This window comes from Barbus barbus (genome assembly GCF_936440315.1).
Source record: "Barbus barbus genome assembly, chromosome: 26".
Taxonomy (NCBI): domain Eukaryota; kingdom Metazoa; phylum Chordata; class Actinopteri; order Cypriniformes; family Cyprinidae; genus Barbus; species Barbus barbus.
Window position 1 is genome coordinate 29,166,333 of NC_136754.1, and position 16,623 is coordinate 29,182,955.

The 16,623-nt window shown below is 35.2% G+C and overlaps 1 protein-coding gene across 1 annotated transcript; it reads left to right on the top strand.

Moving 5' to 3' along the window:
• Positions 1–1,838: 1,838 nt before the first annotated feature.
• Positions 1,839–15,018, top strand: LOC306845608 (cAMP-dependent protein kinase catalytic subunit beta-like). The gene is made up of 10 exons (XM_079378507.1): positions 1,839–2,137; positions 6,289–6,350; positions 8,301–8,429; positions 8,748–8,846; positions 9,681–9,763; positions 10,409–10,535; positions 11,501–11,596; positions 11,673–11,795; positions 11,887–12,051; positions 13,517–15,018. Exons 1-10 carry the CDS (start codon positions 2,092–2,094, stop codon positions 13,640–13,642), a joined length of 1,056 nt encoding a protein of 351 aa, XP_079234633.1. The 5' UTR covers positions 1,839–2,091; the 3' UTR covers positions 13,643–15,018.
• The last annotated feature ends 1,605 nt before the right edge of the window (positions 15,019–16,623 follow it).

Genomic DNA, 16,623 nt, shown 5'->3' on the forward strand with positions numbered 1-16,623 from the left:
ATATGCATAGTTAAGAACTTTAAAGGTGATTTTCTCAATATTTAGATTTTTTTGCACCCTCCAGATTTTCAAATAGTTCTGTCTCGGCCAAATGTTGTCCTACAAACCATACATCAATGAAAAGATTATTTATTCAGCTTTCAGATGATGTATAAATCTCAATTTAGAAAAATTGACACTTAAGATGGTTTTGTGCTCCAGGGTCACATTTAGTGTTGAAAACAGTTGTGCATTTTTTCCCCTCAGGATTCTTTGATGAATAGAAAGTTTAAAAGAACAGCATTTAACTGTAACATTATAAATGTCTTTACTGTCACTTTTGATCAATTTAATTAATTATTGCTGAAGGAAAGTATTCATTTCTGTGATAAAATATGATATGTACTCACATATATTTATATGAGAACATGTATGTGCAATAAATGTATTTATGAGGAGTATATTGTGATATATATCAATGCATTTATATATGGTACATAGTCGATGAAGTTATAGATGTCAAATCTCATTTTCCACCCACCATGTCACCTTGACTTTATCAAGACAACCAATTGTCCAAAAATCTACAACATTAATGTTTGAGTAAACACTTTTTTTCTTATACCATCACACATATTTTTATAAATGAAATACAGTAACTATGCAAACAATAAAGTGAGATCATTTGTGATCAGCTTTATGTAAAAGTATTTATTCTTGAAAGATAGATTAATTGAGTGTTTCAATAAAGCTCATGCAAATGTGTTGTAATATCATATTGACAAGCACTAGTTTCCCATATGGTTATGTCTTTCACAACAGGTCTTCTCCCAGTTTTTAAAGACAGGTTTGGTATGAACTGTTCAGTGAAACATATCATCCCCATCACAGCCTTTTTGTCATTTTGAGCATTGTTTGTCTGTGTCTGGTTCGTGCTCAGAGATCAGATTGACTTTCGCTCCTGTGTCCAGTTTGAGTGACACTGTTACTCCATTTATTTCCAGACTTTGCCATAGACTGGACACGGTTTTGTGAGTTTCACCGTGTTTTCATATTTCACACACAACAATTCTTTCTCATGTTGCTTCTCCTGATCTGTGTTTCAGCTACAGATGAACTGACTGAATTCACCTGTCTTTATTCCATCTTAGGTCTGCACATGGAAACTTCATCAGCTTACAGATGAGTGTGCACCTACTGACATCTAGTGATTGGACTAGAAATATACTCATGACACTGTATACTGTAAATCCCATGACCCCTTATACTTTAGAAGAAGAGGATGTAAGAAGAACAAGTAAGCCAATTAATAAGTTGAATAAATAAATAAATGAATTAATAAAATAATAAAATAAGACTAATCTCTAGCAATGTCTTTTTCCCCCTTTACAGCAGTCATTGGTTTCATATGGTCTTAATGAATGAATTGATGTGCAAAGTGAGTGAATGAATGAATGCATATATTGTATTCGTACTAAAATAAGTAAAAAATTGAAAAAATAGATATAGATAGATAGATAGAGCATGCATTACTTTTTATTTATTTATTTACTTACTTATTTAAACCAAATGTTCATTCAGACCAGATGTGAACCCAGTGGCTGTTGTATAAAAAAAATAAAAAAACAAACACCAGACGGCATTAATAAATGTACTTTTACTAAATATAATGAACCTTTTTTTGTCATATTTACTTGCAGCTGCTATATTATATTATTCGTATCGCCGTTTTTTTATTATATTATAATCAGTTTTTCACCCTTTTTTTTGTAGAATAAATATTTGATCTAACTCTTGCACCTGCCATCATGTAATGCGTTCTCAGTAGATGTGACCCTGCTTGATGTCCAGCAGAGGGCAGTATGACGCGTCCTTCTGCTCGCGGCCGCCATGTCTCTCCTGCAGCAGAGGAAGATCAGTCTCAGCGAGTGAAGAGCGCTGTGAGAAAGTCAAGAGACTCCGGCTCACCGTGGCGGAGCAGACCACAGCTCGGAAGGAGAAACGCTGCCGAGGGATCTGTCCCGCCACCGGTTCCCCGGTCCGTAGATCGTCGTGTCGACCCGTGAGAGATCAGGGAAGCCTCCTCCAAGGACTCGCGGAGAATCGCGCATTATGGGAAACGCAGCTACGGCCAAGAAAGGCAATGAACTGGAGAGCGGTGAGAGGAGCATTCACCTGATATTACTTTATCAACTCCTAGCTCTTCTTATAATGTCGGGAGCGTTATTTATTTCACTTTGTAGCCAAGGCTAATGTTAGTTAGCTGCTCAGTGAGTGCAAATGTCAAAGCTTTGCGTGTTTATATTACGAAATCGTGTTTATTCTGTGTTCTCCATAGCCAGGACAAATGCTTTCGTGTTTGTATCGCTCTGCTGCAGTTGTTTTTCATGCAGAAACCACAAAATGAGTCAAACTAGCTCGATCGAAGGCCTACGGCTGTGCTGGCATTCATTATGTAAGCTACACTAAAGGAAATGCTAATATAAACTGAAAGTTAAAAACACAGGGAGGGTTTGTTTTCTTGACTTCTGCTTCGAGTATGCGATAGAGCCAAAAGATTAGCGGCTAATATAAGCTGTTTGCTAGGCTAGAGGCCCGGGTCTGCTGCTAGCATGTAAGTTATCAGGACAAACACGGTTTCTTATCCTTCACACATGTTTCCCACATCTCCAGCTGCTTTTAGATAATGCACATTAAACATGAGCACTTCATCTAGTTGTCTTGAACTGGAGAATGAATGAATAAAATTAGCACTGCCTGTCAGGTCGAGCCTCTAGTAAACAACATCAAGCCATTAAGTGAATTAAACGCCTGGTGAGCATAGGATGAACTCTTAAATAACTAACTAAAACCAGTCGGTTCTTGCTTTTTTGTTCTTTAATAAAACGAGAATGCGTTAGGCTAAGTGTTGTTTTGCTAACATTTTGGATTAGCTCCATAAACTCCTAATTTGCTGCTTATTAATAGTTTTATTGATTCTTGGGTAACACTTTATTTTAGGGTCTCTTAACTAGTTGCTTATTAGCATGCATATTACTAGAATATTAGCCATTAATTAGTAGCACATATTAATGCCTTATTCTACATGACTTTATAATCCTACCCAATACCTAAACTTAACAACTACCTGACTAACTATTAATAAACAGCAAATCAGGAGTTTATTGAGGGAAAAGTCATAGTGAATAAGTGTTCCCTATTCTAAAGTGTTACTGATTCTTGTTATGTTTAGGTATGGGGTGGATTAAGGGATCTAGAATATGGTCATGCAAAATTAGGCAATGCTATGGGCTTTATAAGTGCTAATAAACAGCCAGTATGCATCCTATTAAACAAGAAGTTAATAATAATTAGTGTTCCATGTAATATAATAGGCATAATTGTCTAAAACTAATTTGACGCTGTAGAAAGGTGAGATATTGCACGTAATGGGTATCTGTCAATCAACGGTTGCAGTTTGAAACATCTCAAACAGGATGTTCATGAGTAACGTATAAAGACAATTGTGTTTAATTATGTAATTATTCACTCACCTTTATGCTTTTGCATAAAAAAGGCATGTTTTATTTCTGCAGGGCATCTGCGTCTGTGCAGGTGTGCTACATGGGTTGATGGATGTAATAAAAAATATTATATACGTAGTGCATACAGCATCACTAACCGGGATATTAACTATACAGTTAAGTTGGTTACATGAAGCAAAGAAAGAAAATGTCACACTTTTGAGTGCTTTGTTACAGTGAAATCATAGTATTTGTTACTATAGAATTGTAATATTTTAACTGTTATTATATGTTGTTATACATGTTACATGGCTTGATTTGAAAGCACTCAACATTTTTATAACCATAGTTCACTATATACATCTTTAAATTCAAACACCCGTCTCTGTCACTACTGAGAAAAAGCTTAAACCAGCCTAAGCTGGATTGCTGGTCATAGCTGGTTTATGATGGTCTTTCATCTTGACCAGGCTGGTTTTTATCCGGGTTAGCCAGATGATCTCTAAGCCTGACCTGCTGATAAGTAGACAGACCAACTTAGTCTGGTTTGAGACTTGTTTTCTCAACCGAGTGTTTTCATGTGTGAACATGAGAGCGAAAACATAAGGATTGCCTCCAGCTTAAATCTACGAAGAGCTTCCATGCCTAAGTACACGTATCTTTGGTCATTGACGTGATCAGCTTGTCATCTACAGAGGATAAGAGTAATTAGTAGATTTGAAAGGCTTGATGCTATCAATTGCAATGAACACTGTTAGTTTAAGTGTGACGCATGCTCACTCCGGATGCACTGCATCTCCATATGCAATGTGAAATAACCGGTATGTTTTATCTCATGGAAAAAATGCAGTGCATTGTAAATATTTAGATTATTTTAATGTAATTTTTAAGCAATTTAAGTCCACCGGTGGAGCAGGTTATAACTTTTTTTTTTTTTTTGCACTGGTTCGATTCGGTCTTTGAGTCTGATTGGTTGAGCAGTGTCCTTGTTAGTGTTTTCCAGACCAGCTGTCAGTCTATGTAGTAATAGTAGGGATATTTTCACTAACTCTTTCTGCAGGTTATATCATTACGCATTTCAATGGCGGTGCAAAACAAAGTAATAAAAACAAATGCCTTAAAGTGCAATAACGTTGCAACTTACTCAATATTAACTTTTTTTTTAACTGCTATATAAAAGAAATAATCAGTTTTTAATGAAGCAGTGATATGTGGATGAATACATTTAGCAGAAAAACAGATGACATAACTATAATTTGTATAAAACACAAAGTCCTAATAAGAAAACTGCCTATGAGCATCCTGGATACGGAATGATACACTTAAGCACACACACACAAATAATAATATCATCATCATCATCATCAGGGTAAAAATCCCTGAAACAAGGAAAATGTTTGGTGGAAGCAGCACTTAAGTCAAGACATGTATAAGATATTTTTTCAGAGAAAGTATGTCTAATGCAAGTGTTTTTGTCTCGCTGAACTGCTCGATTTTTCATTTGTTTTAAGAGTAAGTTGAAAAGTGAAAACACTAAAGACAAAATACACTTAAGTTTATGTAAAATTCTCATGTAAATGTGAACACGTTGATTTAAGTTGCAGAGCTCCTTGCTTCAAATGAACTGTCAGTTTTCATAAATGATATATATGATGCACTTTGTTCATTAGTCATTATAGTTTAGTTTGCTGTTAAATCAGTTACCTCTGTTTATCCTTCATAACATTAATATGTTGTCAGACAATCTTGAAACATCCCTAATCTTGTCCTAAAAAGTGTATTTTTCTATACTGCAACATAAAAAATAAACATTCAAATTTCTGTAAATTCATCTTATTTTTACCTTTGTCTATAACCATTGTACTCATGAGTGGTTGTACTTTACAAAACGGTTCATCCCAGGCCATCACATACTGGCGAAGTGAGAACATACCATAAAAGGATGTGACATTGAGAAGAATCCTCCTGCAGACATCTGCTGTTGTAAAACCCTTCAAACCAGTTAGAGCGACACAAACTAGCTGTTAGAAATCAAGCAGGCTTCTGCAGTGCCCAAAACCATTTTTGCACATACGGCTCTTGAATGTTATAAACTGATGAACATCCTCAGATTGTCTCCAGCAGTCATCTTTGTCTTATTCAGCATAAGCGATAAACTTTTGAGTCTTTCTATCAGCATTTGCTTTGTCTGTTTTTTTTTTAGCCCTGTACTTTTGTCACATCTAATCCATGTCTTGCACCGCCTAAACTGATGTGATTGTTTGACAGAAGTCTTTCTTTTATCTCTCTCTTTGTCTTTCTCTCTTTTTCTCTCTCTGATTCTTCATCATCCCATCCATGGGTGAATGTTCCTGAAAATCCTTGGTGATCTGTAGAGACTTTTGGTATGATCATGATTACATTACGTTACCGCAGTGACGAAAAAACATTTGTGTAAATTCTGCAAGAAAAGCCACAGCATATTTAATCATTAGCTTTTCTTTCCTCCTGATTTTTCCGTCACTGCGGTCAACTGAAGTCTGCTGTGTTGTTTGTTTTATGTGGGATTGTCTTAACTTACACTTGGATGTCCTGCTCCTGTGTTAATAAATAAAATGCATGCATGCTTCACAAAAACGTTTTTTTTTTTCACCTCTGATGTCCATGACAACCCTTGTGAGATTGCCTGATTTTGATGTCTAGAAAGTACTAGAACTAGAAAAATATTCCCTCATTTACTTGTCAACTCTAATATGAAGCATCTTTGAGTTGAGTTATTTTTCAGCTATAATTTTGTAATTCAGATTTTTGTATTTCTTCCTTGCAGTGAAAGAGTTTCTAGCCAAAGCCAAAGAAGATTTCTTGAGAAAATGGGAATCACCACCACAGGTGTGTTTGTTTTTTATTTTTTGAATTATTCCCCGTTATGAGTGAGCATAATGCCATTCACAGAGTCAGCAACTAAAGCAATGTGATTGCATTCATTTTCAATAACTGGTGACTTCTGGCACACGTGATCAGAAGATCCTGTCAGATACTGTAGTGAGTGTTGGCAGAACAGTGGATTTAAAGGAATAGTTCGCCCAAAAACAAAAACCTGCTCACCCTCAGTACATCCCAGATCTAGATGAGTTAGGGCCTTTCGCACCGCAGGACGCTTTTCATAGTACCCAAACTAATTGTGGAACTACCCACTTTTTGCCGTGTTCGCACCGCGGGAACTAGGAACGGTTTTAGTTCCAGGAACTCCGTTTGGAGGAACTAAATTAGCTCCTACTTCAGGGTAGGGTCTAAAACAGTTCTAGGAACCTATCTGTGACGTAAGTGTACGCTGATTGGCTAAACGCGTACGAAAATGCCCTCACCTGCCATGATTTAAAACACTGTGTAAACATTGTATCATACTGAGAGCATTTATAAACGGCATTTACCTGAAGACTTCGTCTACGGCGTTTTGTGCTTCTATCAGCCTCAATGAAATGTAACACTGCAAATTGTCATTGAAAGAACGGAAAGGAGGACTAAGAATCTCCAATCACTTGACGTATACGTCAAAATTTCATGTCCATTATTATGAAACCCGCAAGACACAACAAAAATGTCACCTCTTAGTACCCACCGTCTGTGCGAATGCAACCCTTTAAATGGGACTGGGAAATAGTTTGCGCAAAATCGTCCCAGTACTTTTAGTTGAGAAATGTAGCATTGCAGCACTTGCTCAGCAATGGATGCTCTGCAGTGAATGGGTGCCGTCAGAATGAGCGTCCAAACAGCTGATAAAAACATCACAATAATCCACACCACTCCAGTCCAGCAATTAATGTCTTGAGAAGAGAAGATTTGTATGTTTGTAAGAGAAAAATCCATCAGTAAGATGTTTTAGCTTCAAACCTTTGCTTCCGGGTAAAATGCGAGTCCATAATAACGCTTCCTCCAGTGAAAAAGTGCATCTCCTGTTGTCTCACACACATTCTTGTTTAGAGCTGTTCTGGACTGTTTTGGCTTGTAAACGGTGCTTGATCTGTGCAGATTTCTCTCCTGATTCAGACACTATTTCCACTTTTTAAAGTTAAAATGCCTTAATGATGTATTTGTACTTCACTAGGCATTAATTGATGTAAACAAGTAACATAATGCTACATTCTCCAAATCTGTTCCAATTAAGAACCTTTTTTTTTTTCTTAAATTCCAAAATCAGTTCAGTCTTTGTTTTCTGTTCATGAACAAATCTCCTCCCGTCCAGTTTTTGAAATAAGCTTTATGCTTTGTCACTTTTTATATGAAACAAGTCTCAGCTTTTAAATTCTGTCAATTTCACAAAATTCGAACAATATATCTCTTTAATATCATTCAACAACAAATTGGAATAGAAATATAATTATATCATTTGATAAGAAACCTGTTATGTTCCACTTTAATTTGTATGCTTTTTTTTGGAGTGTTGATAATTTTATCTAAAAATAATTAAATCTGGACTCTATGGTATATTTTACCCTTTGTTATTATAGTAATGCACCAACCCACAGGGTTTCTGTCTATAGTTTACAGCATTAGAGAGATTGTTTTTCTTAAGAAAAATTGACGTACCGTATCTGATAAATATCTAAATGAATCAATAACAAATCTAATCAAGAGCATATGAATCATAATCAAATCAATTTGTAAAAACGGTCAATAACCAGCTCTAAAAGCATACGCCTATATATAGGCTAAAATCAATAAAATGTTTCCTTTTGGCAGTGTGTATCTACTCAATATACAGTAAATACATATATTGTGTTCTTTCTCAGAAATGATTTAATGATATGGTTTTATTTAAATGTTTGTTTTATCCTGTAGAGCACAACTGGTTTAGATGACTTTGACAGACAGAAGACGTTGGGCACGGGCTCTTTCGGGAGAGTCATGCTGGTTAAACACAAGGCTACAGATCAGTTCTATGCCATGAAGATTCTGGACAAACAAAAGGTTGGTTGTAATCATGCAGGTAACCAAAATTACCATGCGTTTGTGATTTCACACCGTGAAAATATTAATTATTATAGACAAAACCATCAATGGTGCATTTAAAGTCTAATTATTCGTTTCAAAATGTAAGGTATAATCTACAGCTATGGCAATGGCAATTTTATTCATATAGCACTATTTACTTGAAGTAAACTGAGCATTAAAAGGTTTTAGCGAACTCCTTCAAATATTCAGAATCAGACCATGGTATAAATACAGTATGCTTGAAGTATGAATATCCTCTCAAAAATTCTTATTCAATTTGTTTGTTTTTCATAGGTGGTGAAGTTGAAACAAGTGGAGCATACGCTAAATGAGAAGAAAATATTACAAGCAGTATCCTTCCCGTTCCTCGTCAGATTGGAATATGCCTTCAAGGTACCATACTGCACCTTCCTATTGCCATTTCATTAAATTCATACAGTGATCCACAGAAGCATCAGCCAGGCCGAATAATCAGCCAGTATTCAAAGGAAAAGTGTTATTGAAAACAACGTTTTGTATTTTATTTTTATTTTTTTAGGTACTGTGCAAAATAAGTGTTTGTTTAATTCCAACCATGGTGTACATATATTTTTCTAATTGTTTTCTAATTTTCTTTAATTTTTAAGCTAAAAATGTCTTAAGTTTGTTTACTAAAGCAATTTTCAACCAGCTAAATATGGCTTCAAAACAAATTCAAACAAGGATTTTTCCAGACGAGCAATGTTTTTTTTCTTATTGCTGTTTGATTGTTATTAATGACGGCGTATGCAGCAGCAGGTCTAATAGGCTGCATTCTGTTTAGACGTCAGGTATTTTGTCCCCTCCATTTATGGTCCCTTAAAAAGTAGCTGGTTGTGTTTCCATTAATTTCGCATCATAAAAGCATTTTGAGATGTAAGTGCATTTAGCATCAGAGAATTAGATTTTGCTCCCACCACTAAATTGTAAACACAATACCAAGTAAGCCAACATAATGATTTAAAGCTATTATTATTTTTAAAAAGCATTTTAACATGGCAGTAATGTGAGCATAGCTTTTGTAAAATAATAATAATAATAAATATAGATAAAGCAAAACATAAATGTTTAAAAAGTGAAATGAGAAACAGTGTATATAACAATTCCAGCTAGAAGTAGGAGTGTGGTTTACTAGTTTAGACTTCAGTAATAGCCATCTAAACTAGATTTGTTTGTCTCTCAGTTTTAATTCAGACTTTATTCTCGCAGGACAACTCTAATTTGTATATGGTGATGGAGTATGTACCAGGAGGGGAGATGTTCTCACATCTTAGAAGAATCGGAAGGTTTAGGTGAGTGAGGACATGTCTGAGCTAATCATTCATTTACTGCTGGATCAACTAAACTCCGGCACAGGTTTATGCAAAGGATGCTTGTGTCTGAGCTAATTATTTTCGTATTAACAATTGTTTCCAAAAATGTATTTTCAAGCTGTAGTATCAAGGATTGTGTGTGTACAGTGTATGTTATATTCTTCTCTGTACATGTTAGTAATTCACAGCAAAATATCCTTTTAGCAAACTGGCTCTCACTGACAGCACATAAGTGAGCAGTATACTGCACAGACTGCACAGAGCAAGCTAAATATTTGATGCTGGAAGTTTAATTTGGGTCTAAAAGTGTTTTTTAATGAAACCCTACATTTAATGGCAGTAATTATGTTTTTATTCAACTGTATGGGATTATGATATGCTACAGGATATGTCCTCTGTCAGAAAGAGTTAGTGTATTTAGCAGTGTTCAATAAAAAAGTAGCCAATATGAATACCAGTTGAATTCATGATACAATTTTGGTATCAGAGGTAAAACTGCTTTTAAATATTTAATTTTTGATATCTAGCTGTTGTCATCTCTACATGCTAAGGCCAGTTTTGAGCGAGGAAAGCCGATCTCTCATCTGGTCTCTAACTCTTAGATGTGATTTGTTTGATTGACAGTGAACCACATGCACGGTTTTATGCTGCACAGATTGTCCTGACCTTTGAGTACCTCCACTCACTAGACCTCATCTACAGAGACCTGAAACCTGAAAACCTACTCATTGACCAGCATGGATATATACAGGTAACTAGAACAATTATGAGAACAGAAATGCATATATGCAGTGGCAAGAATAAGTTTGTGCATCCTTTGATTATGCATACAGTGTGGTCTGTTCCTAATTTAACTTACAATTATAGACAAACACAATCTGAATAATCTAACACACAAACAGTTGTACTTTCACATTTTTATTGAATTGAGTAATCTTTCACGGTGCAGGGAGGAGACAGAAGTTAATAGTAACTTTTAGATCCTCCTTTAAGCAGCCACGAATGATTTCCTGTAGCTGCTAATAAGACTTTTGTCCAGTTTTAGACCATCCCTCTCCACAAATATGAAATCATAAACCGCTGTCCTGACATTCTGATGTAAAATGCCTTGATATAATGTTGTTTGATTTTTACTGACTCTTTAAACATCTGTTGAAAGAGTGCCAAATATTAAATACAGTTCTGAGTTTGCTGTATTTTAATGTAGTTAATATAGTTGTGACCCTGGAGCTGGGGTATATTTGTAGCAATAGCCAAAAAAATATTGTATGGGTCAAAATTATAAATTTTTCTTTTATGCCAAAAATCATTAGGATATTAAGTAAAGATCATGTTCCATGAAGATATTTTGTAAATTTCCTACCGTAAATATATCAAAACTTAATTTTGGATTAGTAATATGCATTGCTAAGAACTTTATTTGAACAACTTTAAAGGAGATTTTCTCAATATTTCGATTTTTTTTGCATCCTCAGATTCCAGATTTTCAAATAGTTGTATCTCAGCCAAATATTGTCCTAATAAACCATACATCAATGGAAAGATTATTTATTCAGCTTTCAGGGGCATGTTTCATAAAACAAGTTTACCAAATTAGCCAGGCTTATTTCAGTTGATTTGGTTCAAAATAAGTCAGACTAGCTGAAAAAAGCCTGCCTTATTTGGTAAACTTGTTTTATGAAACATAAATGTGCTAAACTGTCATTTTCGGCACAGGTAACGGACTTTGGTTTTGCAAAAAGAGTAAAAGGCAGAACCTGGACTTTATGTGGAACTCCAGAGTACTTGGCGCCAGAGATCATCCTCAGCAAGGTAATCCACGGATGTTTTAAATTTAGCTAAATCTGAATTTGAAAGCAAGGGAAAACGTCTTGTTTCTCAAATTTAGGGATACAACAAAGCTGTGGACTGGTGGGCCCTTGGTGTTCTCATATATGAAATGGCAGCTGGATATCCCCCGTTTTTTGCAGACCAGCCTATTCAGATCTATGAGAAAATTGTGTCTGGAAAGGTACTAGCAAGTTGCATGCATATGTATACAGTCAAGCAATTCGATTTATTTGGATGCACAATCAAAATGGCATCTTGAATGTGTTTGGTAGGTACGATTCCCCTCGCACTTCAGTTCCGATCTGAAAGATCTGTTGAGGAATCTGCTGCAGGTGGACCTGACCAAGCGCTACGGCAACCTGAGGAATGGTGTCAATGATATCAAAAACCACAAATGGTTTGCCACAACGGATTGGATAGCCATCTATGAGCGAAAGGTATGATGCTCAATCTTCAGTTACGCAGTCTGAGCCTAATACCTGAAATGCAGGATTTCCTTTACGACATCCAACATATTGAGTGTTGCAAGTGTTTTTTTTCTTCCCATTTATCTCCCTGTTACATCTTAAAGTGACAGCAGCCTAATATACCTGCTGCTGTCGTGTCATTAATGTTAATCAAACAACTCCAAAAATGTTAGACTTTTTTTTTGTTAGGCTAGTAGTTTTTGCTGTGGTATCAAAGTTGGAATTTCACTGGTGTCTAACATTTTAGTAACTTATTTATTGTAATACAATGTCACATAGGTTGAAAGAAAGAAAAGTCTTATTTTCATTTTCAATTTTTTTTTTTCATTTATTAGAATTTTGTCAGGACATGTAAAAAATTAAAAGACATGCCCAATTGTAGTCCTTGAAATCCCCCAAAATTGTGTTTAAAGTACTTGAAAGTCATGGAAAGTCCTCACACAGTGTACATGTAAAACAAATTCACTGACGTATCTTTTCAGAAATATGAAATTTGAAGGCAAATATTGTATAAACTTGTCTTAAACACATCCTGTATGTTCAGAAATAATTTAAAATAAGGAAAAGGCAAAAAGTCAAGGCAAAAGTATAACACAAGCAGCGAGATATTTTAACAGTGAATGTTTTGTAAAAACAGAATTAAATCATCTTCAGCCTGTCATCATTATACAAACATGAAATATCAAACAGTAGTAGTTCTCTATAGGTTCCTGCATTCATACGCTGCTCTTTTCATTGTTTTTTATGTAACAAGTGTTTGAAGGACGTGTTTGCATCTCGAGGATGAGATGCCGCTCAAGTTAAAAGATAACTCCGGTCTCCTTGCTTTTTGTCCTTATTATAATTAGGGCTGCACGATAAATCACCTGCGATTGTCATGCGCATCTCGTTATCACCTGTGATTATGAACGTGATATCGCGTAGCTCGTCAGTGAACTACGGCTCCATCTGAAGCACATGATTGAGATTTACAACTGATCACACAACCGGCTTTACTGACGAGATGCGTATGACAGTCGCATGCGATTTATCATGCAGCACTAATTGCAATGGTCTTTGTCAACGCAAAAGTGCATTCTGTGTGAATAACAATGTGTTCAATATCGCTTCATAGCACACATTCACACCTGAGCGGTTAATGAGCGCTGTCGTTTTTCTCTAAACTACTATATGTTTGCTATTACTAAAAATCCTGATTCCTTAATCTACAACTACAAATAATAAAATTGCATATTGCATTCAAATTATTAAATAAAATCAGAAAAATTGCCCAGCCTTAGTTGCAGGAAGAGGTTTTAAGGTTTATGCAGGTTGTCTTATATAAACCAATATTAGTTGAGTTACAAGTGAACAAGGAGAGATGAACGGTTAATAGAGAAGTGCAAGGCATTATGGTAGACTTCTGATTTTGACAGTTTCTCCTATCACCCACCAGGTGGAGGCGCCGTTCATACCAAAGTGCCGAGGTCCTGGAGACACAAGCAACTTTGATGACTATGAAGAGGAAGACATTCGTGTATCTGTTACAGAAAAATGCGCAAAGGAGTTCTCAGAGTTTTAGTTACGGACACATCAAAGCTAGACATATATGCATATATACATATATTTACTTATCTATATATGTGTATATGTGTGAGTGTGTGTGTGTGTGCATCAATAAGACACAAATAAGGGTATCTGCACTCTAAAGACATGGGATGAGCTGAGAGCACATCACCGTCAGAGTTCTTGTGTACTTCCTTCATTCCATTGGGCTTTAGAGGTCACCGGGGTTCTCATGCTCTTAACCATCATGCACTGCTCCTTCAGTTCACTCGTTTCCTGCTCCGTTTTCGCTTTAATGACATGTTTGACATTGTGTTCCCCATTTGAAAGCTGATTTTTTTTTTTTTGACAGATCTTTAAGTACGGCATTACAAATATGGGCACACAAACAAAGGCCAATTCAGCATTGTTACTCCATTTATCTTTTTTTTTCCGTTCATGGCGGCATCATACAGTGTTGTTATATGAAAGGTAGCCGTTGCCTGTACCTATTGGCTTTTTTTGGTGTTACACGTCCATGTCGTTTTTTTTTCACCTTTAGACCAAAACAACTGACAACCTTTTTTTTTTAAAGTGTACAAATCTGTCGAATTCAGAACATTTTTTAATTTTATTTAAACCACGTTGTGTGTTGAAAGCATGACCAAAACCATCGTGTTGTGAACGGCAGAGGAAGAGGTCTTAACTCTTCAGATTTGCCTTAGAAACTCGATATTACCGAGCCCACAGAAGGATTGCATTACAGATGTTACAGATCTTTATATCACGACGTTACAGTGAAGGTCCAGTCTCATGCATATACTGACAGATGTTAGCAATATAAAACATCAACAATCTTATTTTACCACTTTTGTGCATTTTTATTCATTATACAAAGGTTTTATTCTGAAATAGAAGAGAAAACCTTTAAAGATAGTTTTAACAGTGCTGTTTATCATCAGATATTTAAGAAAAACAGCAATGTGCAACTACTATAGGATGATTTAGATTATGACAGCGAGGCACTTATCAGTTCACCGTTTTTAATTTGTCAAGTTGAAGCTGTTATGCAAAGTTCTCTCTTAACTGAAAATTGTAAAACTGCCAAAACTATATGTTGTCTCCATTGTTGCTGTTGAACTTTTGTCCTCCTTTTATTCTTTTGACCGAATGTAGTGTTGAAACTTCTAGATCTGCATATTGTTTGAGTTTTGAGGTACGTTCTCACAGACATATACTAAGAAACTGAATATGTGAAAGAGAAAAAACAGAGGTTAGTAAGCCTCTTCTCCTTTGTATCACCTATAATCCAGTTATTGTTCAGCTCATAATGCATATATGCGTTATTTCTTATAAATGTTTTTATTTATACACACATTAGAGAGATGCTAATAAATTTTATTTTTAAGACTGGTTGTTCTTTTGAATGTGTATATAAATGGTCTTTATAATCCTTGAAATAACATTTAGGCTTTTCTTTTTAATTACAATGAATGCCTTTTAAAAACCACCTTTTCTGTTAGGCAGGTTATTGTTTACAAACGGCGTCGTGCCATTTCAGGCTAAATTAATGTGTTTTGGAATATAATTGTGAAAGCAAGTAACATTGACAGTTTCGTATATATTGCAATTCATTTAGTTGCTTGCAGTCTTAAGCCTGCTAGTGTTCATGCAAATCAAGCAAAATCACACAAGCTGGAGTGCTGCTGTTACAAATATTGCAAATGTGATCGCTTTTATATTAACTTTCAAAATAGTGAAAGGGTTAATTCGGTCAAAAATGAAAACTGTCTTTCCAAATCCCTACATGATGTTCATCTTCAAAACACAAAGCAAGATATTTTTAATAAAACTTGAGTGATTTCTGTTCTTCCATTAAAAGCCCGTTTCCCCAAAACTTTGATGCTTCCAAAAGGTCATAATGACATAAAGTAATCCATTTCAGCACAAACTGATTAATTCAAGTTTTCTGAAGAGCTATAATAGTTTTTATTCATATATGTGACCCTGGAGCACAAAAGCAGTTTTAAGTCGCTGGGGTATATTTGTAGCAATAACCAAAAATACATTGTATGGGTCAAAATTATCCATTTTTATTTTATGCCAAAAATCATTAGGATATTAAGTAAAGATCATGTTCCATGAAGATATTCTGTAAATTTATTACCATAAATATATCAAAACTAATAATTTTTGATTAGTAATATGCATTGCTACTTCATTTGAACAACTTTAAAGGTGATTTTCTCAATATTTAGATTTTTTTTTCACCCTCAGATTCCAGATTTTCAAATAGTTGTATCTCATCCAAATATTGTCCTAACAAACCATACATCAATGGAAAGATTATTTATTCAGCTTTCAGATGATGTAGAAATCTCAATTTCACGAGTGCCTTAGAATACAGACCTAAGGCTGATCTCTCTTTAAAGGAGACAATCAGCAGATTATCACTGAAGTGCTAAAACATGAAAAAAGTTATAGAAGTCTAAGTTTACTGAAAATAAACATCATTGTCTAAAGTTGTATTTCAAATTTGAAGTTGATATGACGTTTAAGTTTGAAATTTAAGTTCTTGTGAGATTTTATAGGCGTTATAAATATGGAACCTTGAGACTCAGACCTTTGCAACGATATGTATTTTATCAAGATTCTAAGTTTTTGTTATAAAATACTGTACAAAATTTTGTAATATGATGCTTGACCACGCCCACTAGGGAGCCCACTAAAAGATTTTAAAGTACCATTTCCATGGTAATGCAAGGTCCGATTTCAAAAAGGTTTTCACAGGATGAATTTAGAGAGTTTAAATCACAAACAGAAGGGAAGTAAACATTGTACATAACAGTGCACTCTGTAATCTGGTCTGTGAATCATATTTTCTCAAAGCCTAGGCAATGCCAATTTTACATACAGTACACAGTGACTATGATATAGTAGTAAACTAGATCTAGAGCAGTATAGTCTGAAATTGCTCACTTGTGCATGACATGAAAATGCTGAAGATAGAAAATGACT